This window comes from Arvicanthis niloticus, chromosome 1 (assembly GCF_011762505.2).
Source record: "Arvicanthis niloticus isolate mArvNil1 chromosome 1, mArvNil1.pat.X, whole genome shotgun sequence".
NCBI classification, from domain to species: domain Eukaryota; kingdom Metazoa; phylum Chordata; class Mammalia; order Rodentia; family Muridae; genus Arvicanthis; species Arvicanthis niloticus.
In genome coordinates, this window is record NC_047658.1 from 97,864,219 (window position 1) to 97,881,379 (window position 17,161).

At 39.8% G+C, this 17,161-nt stretch overlaps 1 protein-coding gene across 6 annotated transcripts in view; it reads left to right on the forward strand.

Annotated features, from left to right (window-relative positions):
* The window catches only part of Plekha1 (pleckstrin homology domain containing A1), a 49,741-nt gene extending 36,717 nt beyond the window's left edge, over nucleotides 1–13,024 (forward strand). For 3 of the 6 annotated variants that reach the window (XM_034502697.2, XM_034502724.2, XM_076911688.1), the window contains exons 8-12: nucleotides 1,536–1,604; nucleotides 4,808–4,872; nucleotides 5,429–5,492; nucleotides 7,927–8,016; nucleotides 10,382–13,024. In XM_034502697.2, the coding sequence (XP_034358588.1) occupies nucleotides 1,536–1,604; nucleotides 4,808–4,872; nucleotides 5,429–5,492; nucleotides 7,927–8,016; nucleotides 10,382–10,702 (609 nt within the window). In that variant the 3' untranslated portion in view covers nucleotides 10,703–13,024. Of the gene's footprint in view, nucleotides 1–1,535; nucleotides 1,605–4,807; nucleotides 4,873–5,428; nucleotides 5,493–7,926; nucleotides 8,017–9,178; nucleotides 9,327–10,381 lie in introns of all 6 variants that reach the window. The other 3 variants (XM_076911703.1, XM_076911692.1, XM_034502705.2) reach the window with 3 other exon arrangements.
* Nucleotides 13,025–17,161: the final 4,137 nt, after the last annotated feature.

Below are 17,161 nucleotides of genomic sequence, written 5' to 3' on the forward strand. Positions count from 1 at the left end.
GTTTTATAAAATGTAGCTTTTGAAAGACGTAAATGAGAGGTACAGCTTCAGGTGTAAGCACCATCACCAGTAAGTTCAGGTTGTCCTCAGAGTCAGTGTCAGAGAAGAGATTTCTACAGGACAAACACATTTACCAGGTTTTCTTTTTTCTTTCTTTTTTCTTTTTCTTTTTTCTTTTTTTAAATTTGTTTGGTTGTTTTTTTGTTTTTTGTTTTTTTGGTTTTTTGAGACAGGTTCTTTCTCTGTAGCCCTGGCTGTCCTGGAACTCAGTCTGTAGACTTGCCTTGAACTCCCAAATGCTGATTTTCCAGTATTTCTAAGGTTCCAGACACTTGTCTGCCAGGTACTACAGTTCACACCTATAATCCTAGCATTTGGGAGGCTGAAGAGAGATGATACAAAGTTCTAGGTTAGCCAGTATAGTAAAATCTGTGCTTATCTAATCAGCTTTTCTAAAGTGTATTCTGCATGAACTAAATCCTGAAAATCTCAAGAGAAGATAAAGTTTAGCATTTGAAAGCAAAAGGAAAAAAATGTGAATATAAAGAAATACTTCAAACTCTCCTGCTATTTATTTCTGCTTGATTGTTTCCTAGCAGCTGAGGTAGGGAAAATTTTTTCGCCTGTTGAACCATTGGTTCCAGGGAAAGGAAAATGAGACCAGAGATTTCCCAAGGTAGACTGTCTATAGGTTGAGGCAGAATTTCCCTGAGGCTGTAAGGCTTTGTTGTGGGCTAATTAGGCTTTTAAGGAGGTCACCTTTATTCCTAAATCTAAAAAATAATTTACAGATTTTTTTTCTTAATTTTAAAACCAATTTTATTTTTTTATGTGTATTTATTTTTATTTTATATGTGCTTATTTGAATGTACATGTGTGTACCTTGTGTATGGAGTTCTAGTGGATGACAGAAAAAGGTGTAAGATCCCCCGGAAACGGTTCCTCCATAGAAAGAGTTGTGAGCTGCCATGTGAGTGCTAGGAATTGAGCCCTGGGTCTTCTGGAAGAACATTCTTAACCACTGAGCCATATCTCCAACACTATTTACAGATAATTTAGGTTGCTTAAAAATTGATAGGAATATTTGTGTAAAAGTATATTAAACATTTTCTGTATGGTTGTGTTCTATTTTGTATTTATTGCTGACCTGTTCTACATGAAATACTTGAAAAAGGATTCATGCATGTTGTAGATAGAGAAACCTGATGGCTTAATGACATTTCCCATGCTGATTTTTGCCTTGTGGGCTGGGCTGGCAAGAAGGGAAGAGAACACCTCTTCTTTCTTTTCCACTGTTTGAGAGCAAAATCCTAAAATATCACAGTTATTCATAAACTCTAGGAGTGAGCTGCCCAAGGCCGAGACCGTCATTCAAAGCCTGGTTAGCAGGGAGAGGCACCATTTACCATCTCCCTTGGGAAGGGTGTATTGTTTCTGAGTACTTGGCATTTCAGATTGTGGGTTCATATTGGAATGATTAAGGGGTGATGAACATTTGACATTCTCTGAAGTCTCTGTCTGTTCTTCTCTGGTAGATGAAAAACTGGAAGAGAAGATACTTTCAATTGGATGAAAACACAATAGGCTACTTCAAATCTGAACTGGTATGCAATCATGTCATAAATATGCTTTCATATACTTGTCAGGTCACACTGCAGAGCTTGTGTGATTGTATGCTTGTATGCTGTTCTTCTAAGGGTCCAGTTCTGGTTTAAGTGCACCTGTATTTCAGTCTATTTGGTTGTAATGCATTTGGTTAGTCACATATTTCTTAAATGTGTTTTAAATAAAACTACCTTCAAGGAAGCATTCCATCTTAATGGATCTAAAATTATCAGCAGCCCCACATGTAACTCTCTATCAGAGGGATATTAGAAGAGGTGGTGTAAGAGATCCTCCAGAAGCAGCATTCACCCCTCTGCATGTCTGCCTTCTCTTCCTGCTGCCTCTTAGCGCTTTTCCCATTTCCTATCGCCTCTAAAGTTGTTTCACTTGGGATACCTTTTACTGAAGGCAGAATCAAAGACTGAGTCTCCCTCCTTCCCTGTTTGAGTAACGCATCACTTAAGATGTCAAGTAGCCTAAATCCTGCAGAAGATACGTGCATAAATTAATGAAATTCTCTCCCTCTTCTATAAGACTGTGGGACTTTCATATGCTCCATACTCTGAATGAAGGCATAGAACAACATCATGAACTTCCTGCCCTGGTAGATATGTTCCATACCTGTGTTGTTCTGTATAGGCTGTGTGTGGCTTTTGAGTGCTGGTAATGTAACTAGTGTGGTAAGGAGGTAAATTTATTTCATTTTAAAATTAAAACGAGCTTCATTTTAGTAATTTAAATTTATAGTTACTCATAGACAGTGTTCTGTATTGGGAGCATCCTAGGGGTCAGTTATTTTAGGAAGCTGTAAAAGGCAGAAGCAACCTATATAGCCTGCTGTAGACAGTCAGAGCCCATGTGTAGTGAGAAAGCAGTTCTTCCCTGCCTGAAGAATGAGGGCAGGAATGCACAGGAAGTGGGTAGTAACAGACGAGAATGGACACACACATACTTGTTGATAAAATGAGGCAATACATCAAGGAAAATCAAAACCAAGGTTCTTGGGATAAAAGCATAGCTTTTTGATATAACTCAGCAGACATAGAAATAGGTCCTTGTGTGAGTGTATGTAAGTATAAAACATACTGTAGCTCTTTGTCTTGAGAAAATGATCCTTTCTTCCTGAAAGAAACCTAGATTCCATGGATGGCAGATTCTGTAGCTGGGCAAGAGAAATGAATGCAAGGTGAGCTGGAATGTCTTATCAGAAAGCAAGAACATGCTGAGAAAATGCTAGTCACTCTGAAGTCACTTTACAGACGGTTCCCTTACCAGACCATGGACAGTGAGAGAGTATCAAAATACACAATGATTATAATATATTACAGTGCATGCATATACACATATATATGAGTAAATGATTGGGTGGTGATTGAGCTCATATAACTACAGTGAAGGACAAGATGCTTAAACAGGATTGACATACCAATCTGAAATAAAAACGAAGCACGGTGGGAAAAGAGCAGCAGTACAGGAAGAAGCCTGGCAACATCACTTCAATCAGGCAGTCAGGTTCAGTGAACTTCAGCGGAGGTGAGAATGTTGAAACCATGTACCGCCTTACGGGATAGCATGAAAAGCACACCACATCAGTTCTTTGCTGATCCTGCTAAAGGGATATAGTTTGGGTTTAATCACCAGGTAACAGTAGCCACATCCAAGGGAGGAGGCAGCCTACAGAATAAAGTAATTGCTGCGATCTGCAGGATTCTGTGCTCCTCTTTCTAGAGGAGTGAGGAACACTTCTATACAAAATAGAAAGAGAACACAAGACAATATGGACGTCACCTGCTGACTGTGGTGGCTATAACATGAGGACTTTAAGCAGCAGCTCAGTTCCAAGTGACTGCTTTTAGTCTTTTTTGTAAATTCATGATTTTTTCAATATTCAAGAAAGAGAACTATCTGATAGAAAAACAAAGAGAAAATATAAATGGTGCATTCAGAAAGCGATGAGGCTGAGTGTGGAGTGGAGTGGTAGCATGCATCCCTAGTGTGTGTGAGGCCTTGGATTAGAGCCTCAGTACTACTAAGCATTACAAATAACTAAAGTGGTGTTCAGAAGTATGTGTCAATGCTCAGAGTCACTCAGACTTTGGGAAATAACAGGTGTGGACCGCACAGATAGTATTCATCAATCGTGAGGAGGCTGTGTCTGAGTGAAAAGATCACAGATCCTCTGTCCTCAGAGAAAATAAGTAGAGAAAAAATAGTATTTCTTCAAATTCCAGGTTACTGTGTAGGCAGTGATGTTAGAAGAATCATCATTTGGCAGGCAGCTATGCCAATAATGATTTCATGTAAGAATCCTTAATATTTGGTAAAACTAGTGGAATATTTTTGTTAGAAAATAAAGTTCTGCATAGGTTCCAGGTATGTCAGTAGTGACCAACACGAGTCACACACTGCCTATACACCTTGCACCTCCTGGTAGGATGGCTGAGAAGTATTCAGTTGCAGTGGTTTCCTTCCAGAAGCGTGTGGCCTGCACATCAGGATGAATAAACATCAGACTGGCCCCGACTGGGACACAGTCTGTGAAATAAGTGGCCTAAATGTTTTGCAGCTTTACAGGATTACAGAAGACCAAAGAAATAACCCATGAAGTAATGGAGACTAAGAGAAGGGACAGTGAAACAAGTCTGCCATAAACTGAACCTTAGACAGAAACTATGTCAGCTTGTCTTCTGCCACAAAGGACACCCATGGGGTAACTTATAAGATCAGAACGTGGCCTATAGATTGTGGTCATACTGCAAGGATGCTGAGGTTTAGGATCCATAACTGTTCCATGATCATGTAAAATTTATTTTAGAAGTCAAACATGATACCTAGTAGTATAGATGTATCATGTCTTCAACTTGTGTGCAGATAGTCCTGAAATGTGTGTGTATTCAGACACATGTACACAGGCTTAGAGCAAAGCTGGACTTACTATCCACGGTACCATCTGTCAAGATAATCTTCCAGAAGAGGAAGTAGAATACTTACTGGTCCTCATGGATCAAGACTGGTCCACCATGACCAAGTCTGCTGCTTAGTGACTATCAACTTCAGACAACATTGTGTATGATGGCATAAAACTAGAACTGTCCTGCGGCTGTAAGTCTCAGAAGGTGTAGTTGTGACTGAGAATGGCCTGAGCTCCAAGTAAGATAGCTAGCTTTTGACAGGAAATGTCCTGTATTTGCTTTTTTGCCAGGAAAAGGAACCTCTGCGGGTAATACCACTTAAAGAAGTTCATAAAGTCCAAGAGTGCAAGCAAAGGTAAGGACTGCCTGATTCTGGCACAGCACAGTATGAGGAACCAGGCCTCCCCTCACTGATGAGCTTACAGTGTGCTTCTTTCTCTGTTCTTGTGTGGATTTGTAACTATATAACTTTTTTTTAAATCTGTAAAGTGATTTAATTTTTTATTTAAAAACAAAATTAGGAAACAACCCATTAATACACTGACATTTCAGAGTTAGTTCAGTAATGCAAAGGAAAAATTATTTTAAGCAATTTCTGAGATTTAACAAATTGAGGTATTTTTAGTTTTCAAAGGTGCTGCAGAACAGATTGTTGCAAGAAATTGCATCAGTTGTGCCATGATGAATTGAATGAACTGTGAACACTTGGACTCTAAAGTTGCTTTATGTATCTTTTCTAAATGAGTTGTGTAAAGCATGTGAATAGTAATGCAAAACTGGGAAGGGACAATGTGATTTTGTTAAATTAATGTTTTCTTTCTAACATTTATTGACATATACTTGGTACTTAGTAAACAGCTAAAACGATCAAACTGACTTACCTACAACTGAATGATCGTTTTTCATGACAGTGACATAATGATGAGGGACAACCTGTTTGAAATCGTGACGACGTCTCGGACTTTTTATGTGCAGGTAAGACACTTTTTGGGGGGGTCATAGATTCTCTTAAGAATTTTCCGACATTTAGAGGTGAAATAAATGTAAATAATGCTTGTTGGTTTTAACAAATATAATTTACCAGCTTATTGAAGGATGTCATCCGGCGGTGCGTATAGGATCGGATGTGGGAGTGTTCGGTTATGAATTGGTGTTGGAAGAAGGAAAGTGCTGTTTTACTTAGGTTGTAGCATGCACCTTCAAATGTATTCTCTTTTTGTGTTTTTATTTAACATCATTTTTGGTAATTTTATGAGAAGGAAAGTCTCGAGTATAAATGAAATTATTGAAAACATTTGTTTTTGTTTATGAGAATTAACACATTTGCTTATTGCAGAAAAATAAGAAAACAATGGTTCGTAAAATAAACATACTCCCATGTTCAGTCGCTGATAACTTGCAGCAAGATCATTCTAACTGTATAACGTTTTGTTTGCTTTCATATATTGTCATTTTCCCCATGTCATTAAAATTTCTTTGGAAATAGGTGGGTCTAGAGGCTCATATCTTTAATTGGAATTAAAGGCATTCAGGAGGCAGAGGCAGGTGGATTTTGGTGAATCCAAGGCTAGCTGGGGCTGTATAGTGAGATCCTGCATCCAAAATGTTATCTTTGGAAACATTTTAGAATTGTATCATACTTCATATATTATGACTGAACATTCATATGCATAGTTTTCATACATTTACTGTACAAGTATGCCGATGGCAGCATCTTGTGTAAAGTTTGGCCTGAATTTCTGAGTCTTTCAGATGTTTCTAGGTCAGACTTAACCATCGGAACAGCTTTCCTGTTTGTGGCTTTGACTTTGATCGTCGTCCTGGTACTAGCGCAGAATGAAAGCACAGTGGCTCTGTGCCTTTTCCGAGTTCTACCCTTTGAAAAATGCTCCTTGAAGTTATTGGCATTTGATAGATTTGGGGAGAAGAGGACTTAGTTTTCTTTAGTGAATTGATCATTGGTAGGCTGACGACACACCAGAACAGGTTCCATTTCCAAGATTAGCTGTGCAGTGCAACCTGGACTTGATGGAGAAAAGGGTTGGGGAAGCGAGACATCTCAAAAGTCGAGTGGGAAGGGATAGGAGAGTAGAGAGGAAGGAGTTAGAGAAGGAGGTGAATATGTTCAAAATACATTGTATGAAATTCACTGTTAATTAAATAGTGCTAAACCCCACAAAATTCAGCATACAGTTTACAAAGTGCATAGAAAACACATGGCATAAAAATTAGAATCTAATTTTAGATCTACTTCTCAAGGAGTGAGGTCTTCTGAAAGGACAGAGTAAGAAGGTGCATGCTTAGGGCCTTCTCAGCCTCATGCTGTGTCCATTCCACACTCGGAATATTCTGATCTTGTGACATTTAAATTCACACTGGCCAGTCTTTATCCAGAAAGAAGACTACTGCTGAATTTGACTACCAATGTCTGTTTAAATTCACTGTCCTATTAGAAATTATTTCTAAAATTAATATGTAAGATGGTGCCAGAGTGCCTTTGAAAGTGGTAGTTATTTATGTAGCAAGTTTAGATACAGCGTTTGACAGCAAAATAGGAAAGTCTTTGTTTCTTCCTCTTATTTCCTTTCCAAAAGCACTCATTATATATACTTTGATGTATTTGATTTTAAACATGCAGTGCCTGTCTTATATCTACATATAGGACCTGGCTCAGAAAAACCTGGGTTAGAAATAGTGCTTCTAGAGCCAGGTTTGGTAACATATACTTCTTATAACCCGACTGCTCAGGTTAAAGAGTGAATTGAAGGCCAGCCTGAGCAATTTAATGTGACTCTGTCAAAACTAAAACACAAATTTTAAAATAAAATAAAGCCTCAATGGCTGAGTGTTTTTCTCAGATGTGTATGTTGATTGTTTCCCATGCTCACCAAAAAAGTGCTTTCAGGGGTTGGAGAGATGGCTCAGAGATTAAGAGCACTTTCTGCTCTTGCAGGGGATTGAGGTTTGATTCCCAGTGTCCTTGTTGGGTAGTTCACAACCGCCTATAACGACAGCTCCAGCAGGGTTCCGTGCCCTCTTTTGCGCTCTATAGCTGGGACTAGCTGGACCAATGATTGACAAATTTGTTGCACCCCACTCTACACACACACACACTCACACACACACACAATTTTAAAGCTGGATAAGGTGGCATACACCTTTAATCCCAGCACTTAGGAGGCAGAGACAGGAAGATGACAGGCGTTCCAGGACATCCGGGGCTATACAGAGAAACCCTCTCTCTAAAAACAAGTCAAAAGTAACATTTTTTGAAAACATTTTTTAAAAGAAATTATTGCCTTTGAATGTGCTTGCAGGTGACATTATACTGCCAAGGTACAGAATTTATGGAAATAGAAGGTGATTTTTGAGAAAAAGTTGACTGAAATATCCCTTTTATTTCCTTTAGGCTGATAGCCCTGAAGAGATGCACAGTTGGATTAAAGCAGTCTCTGGCGCCATCGTAGCACAGCGGGGACCTGGCAGATCATCGTCCTCTGTAGGTTTTCTTCTTGGGGAGAAACTCTACCGGGCCTGCATCCTTGGAAGTTGTTTTCTTCCTCTCCCCTAATCCTTCAGTTTCTTTCTTTGTTGAGATTATTTGTATGTTGACTTTCATACCAATTGGACTTGCAAAAATAATGTACTCTAACTGAGAGCTTCCTTGTAGTGTCCTGTGCATAGCTTTCTGTGCACATTGTATTCACGCACAATCTGGGTGGCTAAAAAATAGAGCCTTCCTTCCTTTGTTCTTGCAGTTAGCTTCTTGTTAGTGGGTCAGGGTGTAGCAGTTTGAGACCCTTGGTGTGTCACTGGCCTGAATGCACTTGCAGTTCTACCAAAACAGGGTTTTGTGATGTCCTGGTTTTCCCTTTACTTGCCAATTTTCAGTTAAGATGTTTTTTCCCTTGGTGGTGTTCCACTGACCAAGCTAGAGGCTTAAGTACAGTTTTGTGTTCCCATTCATTTTTTTCTATTTCATGTTATTTCAATTTTCTATTAGGTTGATACAAAAGCTTGTTATCTTTTCTGTAGTTTGATAGTAATATTGGAACAACTAAATACTTTGCCATTCAGACATTGCCTGAGAAACACGTGTTATTCATTTTGTTCAAGTGTATCCTAAGGAATAGTTTGGTTTGGAATACTTTGGCCATTCATCTATGTTCTAAAAATGCAAATCTTTTTGAGAAATTTCACCTTAAAAGTAGCACTGTTGTCAATTGTCCTGGTGTGCCTTACCATAGCCTTTATGATGTGGATTCTATATATACCTAGATAGACCCGAATTGTCAGTACTTTACTGTCCTATTTTCTGTTAATGATAATGACAGATCAGTAGATAGTAATCCACTTTTCCCATTAACAGTCATTTATTATTATAATAGTATTCCTTTAGGAATTCCTAAGAAACCTCTTTCATGGGTGTTAGTTTTGTAACTGCCTGCATTTTATGTGACTCTTTCAACAGTCAAGTATGAGATTCTCTGCAAAAACAATGTCTGTTGGGAAGAGGGAAAGTTGGAGAAGGGTGTTTGTGCTCTGTGCTTTGTGGTGGGGGCAAATTGGACTGTCCAGCTGTGACTATCAGCAGAATTCTCTCTTTTCCTCCCTTTCCCAATATAGGTTAACTCTAATCTTAGCTTTGCACTGTGTTCCAGATGCGGCAGGCCAGAAGGCTGTCGAACCCTTGTATACAGAGGTATACATCAAGAGCTGGTGAATGCAGCACGTATGTGGGCTCTCATGCAAATGTGCCTTCTTAGTAGAAGGCCTGGACTCGCTCCTCCTTACAGCTGATCATAGAAGGTTGAGTTAACCAGACTGCCTTTTGCAGTTGTCATCACTAACGCAAACTGTTCTACTGTAGTCATCAGGTTGAATATATATAGTTTTAAAAAAAGCAACCATACTAATAGAAGCTTCCAGAGCTTCTGAAACTAACTGACTGAATTGCTGCAGGAGTTTTGATTTCCATGTTTTGTGTATTTTGAGATTTTTTTTTTTTAATACTACAACACTTGAAATGAGCCTTTGTTCTTCTGATCCAGGCAAACTTCTGCACACATCCATGTTGGATAAACTCTGTCATCAGAATTGCATGGTGTTTTATAGCTCTGGTGAAGTTTTACCATGTAGTGGGAGCCTGTAGTGTTTGCTGATTGTGGTGCTGTTCTCAAAGCAGCTAGTGCCCTGAATGAGCGCGCACTGCAGTGTCGACAGATTCGTCCTTAGAAGGACAGTAAAGATCTGATTTCAGCAGTGTTAAAAGTCATTCAGTTGTACCCTTTTTTACTTTGAACATCTTAAGCCACACGAATGTGTGACTTACCCAAAATAAACCAAATTGAAGCAGCTGCAATCAGCTGCAGTGAAATTAAGAGAAGCAAAAAACAAGTGTCAGACTACGAGACAAAATCTTGTCTGAGAAGTCTTGATTTTTGTTGATTAGTCTATGGCCTTTCACTTTTATGTTTTACATTTTTTCTTTTTTAATACTTGAGACAATCCCCATAACTCTTAAATGCTGGTAGACTTTTTTTTTTTTCAACACAATTCAGTTGCAATTGGAACACTGTATCTCATTTTAGGCTGACTAGTGCCATAAGCTGCCAAATTCAGCTTTGGTGACAGAACTAGTTTCTTAGTAGAATTGGTTGTTGGCTATCGTTGCTTTGAACTCACCCCTAAAATGCATTGCTTTGGGAAGGAGCTTGCACATTTATGCTGCATGGCTCATGCTTCTGCTTTGCGTGTATGTGTGTGTGTGTTGCCGTTTGTTTTTCAGAGAATCAAGTCTCACACTGAGTGACTAACTTTGTTGTTGTTGATTGGCTGTGTCTGACCACCATTCCTCTTTCCAGGAGCATTCCGGCTGTCCTTCAGAATCCAAATACACTGTCCTCCGTCCTGCCGGGCCAGCAGCAGCAGCCGCCTCACATTCCGCAGCCTCTCGCAGCCACTCTCTGGTCTCAAGCTATACCATGGAGAAGCGAGGATTTTACGAATCTCTTGCCAAGGTCAAGCCAGGGAACTTCAAGGTCCAGACTGTCTCTCCAAGAGAGCCAGCTTCCAAAGTGACTGAACAGGCTCTGCTCAGACCTCAGAGTAAAAATGGCCCTCAGGGAGAAGATGGTGAGCCAGTGGACTTAGATGACGCCAGCCTGCCAGTCAGCGATGTGTGAGGTGGGAACACGTGGGCTGCCTGCGCACTCACCCTCAGTGTCCTTCCATGAGGCTTCTCGCCAAAGATGATAGAGGGCGAATGATTTGAGTGCATATGTTATACTGCCTGTGGGTGTACTCTCTAAGGTGGCAAACCAAGAATCTAGGGAGTGGCCAAGTCAACATAATTTCTTTAAGAAAGAAAGAAAAAAAGCTGTGTCCACATTGACTGTCTGAAGCTTTACATGCTTGGGTGGTAAAAATGTGTGTGTGATTTTTTTTTCTTAGTGACTTTGCAATTTTAAATAACAATTTAAAACATTAAAATTTCTTATTATTTTGGTCATTTAAACATGCTAATATGACTCCCTATGAAATATTCAATATTTACACATTCTTATCAGCTAACATTATCAAGTGGGACATTCCCAGACAAAAATTCCTAAACTCATGATGTCTGTGGTGCTGCAGAATTTTTATCACAATGTGGACTATTTAGAAATTCTAACCATTTATGATATTCTGGCTGTGCAGGTGAGTGGAAAATTTTTCATAGAAGATTTGATTAAGCCAGGCAGTGGTGGCGTACACCTTTAATCCCAGCACTTGAGAGGCAGAGGCAGGCAAATTTCTGAGTTCGAGGCCAGCCTGGTCTACAGAGTGAGTTCCAAGGACAGCCAGGGCTATACAGAGAAACCCTGTCTCGAAAAACCAAAAAAAAAAAAGATTTGATTAGACAGTTGGTGCAGGTGGGAGTTGAGCAGGGTGAGCAGAAGGGGGAGATTGGAGGTCAGCTATAGCTAAGATTTCTGTTTTCTTTTGTGGGGAGGGGACTTCTTTATTTTTATTTTGAAGACTGGATTCTCTGTGTGGTGATGCTGTCCTGGAACTTGCTCTGTAGACCAGGCTGCTCTTGAACCTGTGGTGATCCTTCTGCCTCTGTTGCCTCCCAAATTATAGGGCTGTGTTAGCAACTTGCAGCCTGAGACACTGTTTTAAAAAACTCAGTATTTTATTTCAGTAAAAATTATTTGGTCATAAATTTTGGGAAGATCTGATTTTTTTTTTAAATCAAAGTTTTGTAAATAGATCTTATTTCTGAATTATCAGTGAAAGACTTCAGTTCACATGCTAAGTCAAAATGGCCCTTAGTCATGAACTTGTTATGGCTTCTCCCTTGTCATCAGTAGTAACCTATACTCAAGTGCCTGTGTCTTTTATCTCACTTAGAATTGTACCCCAAAGTCCTACATGATTGGCTTTAAATATCTGAATAAATTAATTTCAGTAGAGTAGTTTGATATGTTAAATAAGATAGCATTTTATATCAGAGACACCAGAATGTTGGTGTTCAACTACCTGTGCAATATTTATGTCTTGAAAACCAGATCCGAGTATGCATTGAAGTGTGGGGATATCACAAATAGAAGCACCTCTCTGAAGAGTACCCAGTTTCCAGTGTTGAGTAATAGACTGGTTTGAGCAAGTACTGTTTTGTGGCGACATCTTAGGTGTTTGCTTCCCCAGGCTGCTGCTCTATGGTATTTCCAGTCTCAGACTTGTGTTTTGGAGTCATGGTGTTAGTGTTTTGCCTTTTTGTGTTCTAAGACTACTTGTTGGAGGATGAAAGATTCGCTACAGTGGTTTAGGGTTAAGATGTTCTATTTAGTTGCCCAGCACAAGAACGTACCACTCACCTTTCGTATTCATAAGCTAATATATTAGAGTTCTGTGTAGTTTTCTCTTGTGCACCTGCATTAGAAAACCATAGGACAACAAGGTTGTTAAGCAGTGACAACCCTTCTGCTGCCGTACTCATCACCCAGTCTCTCTTAGAAGTTCCTTTTTCATGAACATACCTAGGGACCCTTGTACAGACTCTTGGCAGTATTGATGAGCCTGGCGCTGTTTGCTTTGGTACAGCCCCCACAGTGTGTATTCTTTTTATCATATTTTGGTATCGGTAATTTGATATATTTCATGGTGGTAAAATATTAGCTCTATTTTGGAACTTTTTATAGAATTACATTTATTCAAAAGCATAGGAATATGTTCTTGTGATTATCAGGATCTTCTAATATTTATCTCAATTCTTTTGTAAGCTTATGGAAATTATTTAATTATTTTAAAGCATATTTTCTTGTAAATATATCCTATTTGAAGCGTCAGCAGTTACTTTGAATACCGTACTATTTGCTGCATTTTTTCCTGTGTGTATAATGTATCTCCTCCCAGAACAGGAATGTGCCTCCTAATGTTTACTGTTACACCGCTATCTTTGTATGTCCAGTTGGTTGAACACTGTAATGACTTGAGAATAAACTGCTCAGAATTCATTTTCACTCAGTTCCCATTTTGTTTGGTTCAGTGCTCACATGGACAAGTCAGTAGAACTGGTAAGAAACATTTTTGATTAGTTCGTTTACTTACCTTTCAATAAACAGATTTCATTCCAAGACAGCCAGGGTTAAACAGAGGAACCCTGTCTTGAAAAACCAAAAAATAAAATAATAATAATAAAAAAGAATTCAGATCCTTGAATTCTTGGAGTTTGTTGTTGCTATTTGTGTTTGGAGACACGTTCTCATTTTGTAGTCTTAGCTGGCCTGAAACAGTATGTAGAGTATGTTGTCATTGAACTCACAGAGATCCTCCTGCCTCTGCTTCCTGGGTGCTAGAATTGTAAGAGTGTACCAATAGGCCCAGCAGATCCATGAATTCTTAAGATAGTTTCATATGAAATTGTACAAAGAAGATGTCTGTCTGTTTAGAAAGCTCGCTCTTTTTATTTAAAAACAAAACAACATGTTTTCAAATTAAATGTGAAAATTACCGGTGAAGCATGTTTGAATCATTGAGCTGCATAGAGCTCAAGGTTACTGGTCAGGCTGAACTGAGACTGATTGCAGAAGACATAGCTCCCCGTGCTGCCTGCCAGTGGGGAGTGGTGGGGAAAGGGGCTGAGATGTATAGTCAACTTCCCCAAACAAATGCTCAAGAGCCTGCTTTTTGAAATTTTTTCTTTATGATAATGGGCTGTAGTGGATTGTATGTCTAGAGTTTAGCCCAGTGCCTGCTGCCCAGAGTAAACTAAACACTTACTCACTGAGCAAAGGAAGGGCCACTAATATAAATTATATTGAACTTTACACTTATAATTCAATTGCATTATATTCAATTGAAATACAAATTTAGTCACCCGAAGTTTCAGAATTTCCAAAGGCACCAGCAGTGATTTTAGGTGTCTACTTTTGATCCTTGTGTCTAGTTCATTGTCAAATCCTGCTTTATTTTCCCGTCTTCCTGACCTCATCTCTGAAACACAGTACATGATTGGGCCCTGTCAACAGTTCATTATGGGTGAGAGAGGAGCTCATGAGGCCCAGCCTTCTCTGAAGGATTGTTACCAGTTAATAGTAGCTGGTGTGTGTGTGTGTGTGTGTGTGTGTGTGTGTGTTCAGTGGTATACCCACTGAAAAAATTGATTATGATCCAGGAAAAGTCATCCCATCAATACACATGCAAGCAGCCTGTGTGTAGTTAAACTCAGTGGGTCACACAACAAGTCATGAAAGTAAAGGGGGGTTATAAAAGGTTTTCAGCAGAAGTGCAGAGGTGACAGGAGGATAATGAAAAGGAAATATTATATTGCTTGCGGGTGACGGGGTGGCTGGAGAGCTCAGCAGTTAAGAGGAGTGTGGACTGCGCTTGCAGAGGGTCTGAGTTCAGTTTTCAACATCTACTTGTAACTCCATCTTCAAGAAATCTGGCCCCCTTTGTGGTTTGAATGAGAATGCCTCCATAGGCTTCCATATTTGCATGCTTAGTCTGCAGTTGGTGAACTGAAAAGATTAGGAGGTATGGCCTTGTTGGAGGAGTTCTGTCATTGGAGGTGGGCTTTGAGGCCTCAAAAGTCCATACTATGTCCACCCCCCCCCCCCGTTGCCTTTGAATCAGATATAAGCTCTCTGCTGCTCCTAAAGTCCTCTGTCTTCCATAAGTGTTTAAGTGTGTGCATCTACACCCATATACATGTACACAGACACAACAAAATGATAGAAGTAAAAATATTTAAATGACTTGAACTGAAAAATACTGCTGAACTGGTTACTGTTTATAATTGTTAATTGATGAAATTCCTGGGGTCCACTGTACTGACATTAAAAGGAGTACTGTTGTACGTTCATGTGATAACAGTGCCACCTTCTGGTATTGGTTGCTACTTTTAAAGTAATCTGACATCTGTTTTATTTCACAGGAAGGAGAGAAGATATGTAGCAGCATAGGGTAGCTTTGAAATCTATAGAAATGTTAAATCACCTTCCCCAAATAATTAAATGTTTGTAGAGGTAACTAGCTTCACATACATAAGAAATAATCTAGAGAAGCTGGGCACATCTGTAGCAAGATGCCATCTTATAAAAAAATAGACAATAGGACATTTTTTTTGCCCTTTACTCAGTTTTCCCAGTGATCCCTTATAAAGATATGGTGTAGTATTGTGACCATGCAATAGGCTCATGCTTAGTGGCAGGTACCTTTACCCACTGAGCCGGTTTGATGGCTCATCAGGGTTTGGATTTAGCTTTAGAGAGTAGATATAAAGGTAATAATTTTATAAATGTGACCAGTGGGATAGTTGCCTTTTGATCTCTTGGAGATTCGTTTTCCCATGTGCTACAGACCTAAGGAGATGATGGAATTTGCCCAAAGACATAGAAAGTTAGACATGATAAAATCTAATGTGGAAAACTACTACCTAGAGGCTGAGAGGGTCAAAGAATGATGGTGCAGTAAGAAGCAGGATGACAGAGAGCTTCTAGAAAGCCCCTGAGGAATTTGTGTACTACATGACAAGGAATCCATAAATTGATTTGCAATTTTGGTGGCTCAAAAAGAGATTGAGAATTAAGTCATTATCTTCAAGGTTCCAGGACCTTTTTTCCAAGCTATGACACACAAATCTCTCTTTGCTCTAGTTATCTTCAGGGGGGAAGGTAAAGAAGGGAAAGAATGTGGGAGGAATTTCCATGACCCAGGAACTTGTCCAGGTAAGTCCTCCCACCCCTTATTCACTGTCTTAATGTCCTTTCCCCACACCGATAAAAAAAAACCCTGACAAATTAGCATGAGGAAGAAAAGGTTTATTGGGCTCACATTTCCAGGTTATAGTCTATCACTGTAGGAAGTCAAGGCAGCAGGAACTTGATGCAATGGAACATCTGCAGTTAAGAGCAGAGAGCCCTGAGATTGTACTGTACAATCCAGGATACTCTACCCAGGGAATGGCACCACCCAGAGTGGGCAGATCTTCCAACCTCAATTAACATAGTCAAGACAATCCATGGACAGGCCCACAGGCCAACCTGATCCATGTAGTCCCTTGTGACCTTTTCCGGTGATTCAACATTGTGTCTAGTTGACAAATCAAAGTTAACCATCACACTTATTTCCAAATGAGAGCCTTTGGTCCCAAGGACATCTGTGCATAGTGACCACTGTATATATCTAGCTCATAATATTGGATCCTGAAGGGACTGGGTATTGCTCAGGACACCCCAGACCAAGTTCTCAGCACAAAGATTTATTTGTCCAGAGGGACAAAGGGCAGGGGAATAAAAGACAAAGATAGGAGATAGAGGATGAGGGTGAAAAGGAGAGGAGCAAGGGACAGGGGTAAAGGGTTTTTATCATGGGGCAGGGATGGGAGTGGGGCACCAAAGGACTGCCTCCAGATAGGAGACAGATGTGGCTCATAGGAAAATGGCGCTTTATAAAGATACAAGGGGAAACCCCATGTTAGGATGAGGCATTTTATTTTAATTGGGCATGTTAATTAGGTTAGCCAAAGGAGGCTTTTGATTGCTGGACTTCAATGTTTTGATAGCTCATCCTTGGTAATTAGTCTTAGGAGGAAGAAGTGGCCAAATAAGGGAATAGATCTTGAGAGTATAGCCTAGGAATGTAATAACAGTTTTTAGCAAGGCAGGGGAATGAGAGATAAGATCAAGGCCTGCTAGAGCCATGTTTGCCATGCTTGGGCTGGCTAGAGAGTCCCTTCAGTTCCTCCTGTTTATCATTATTCTCAGTCTTCCATTTGCCTGTTTATATTTTAAAGGTGGGAGATTTTCCAGTGGGTCATATGCAGTGAGTGAGAGAAAGTAAGGCACCAGGAGTAAAGGGGGAACAGTCTGTTGGCCCAAACAACTAGAAGCACAGAGAAACTATGACTAAGGTAGAGACTCTGCAGGTAGGCTGGCACAATCTCAGGGCTGAATGTGCTATGTTTCAGGTACTTAGATATCCAAGGGGAGAAATGGCTAGCAGTTGGATAAACAAATTTGGAATTGAGAAAAGTCAGCTTGACAGAGTTCAAGTTATTTGGAAAGAGAAACCTGAGGAGTTGAGAAAATGCCTCCTTCTGATTACCTGTAAGCAAGACTATTGCTTAGTGATTACTGTGGGTAGGTGACACGGTG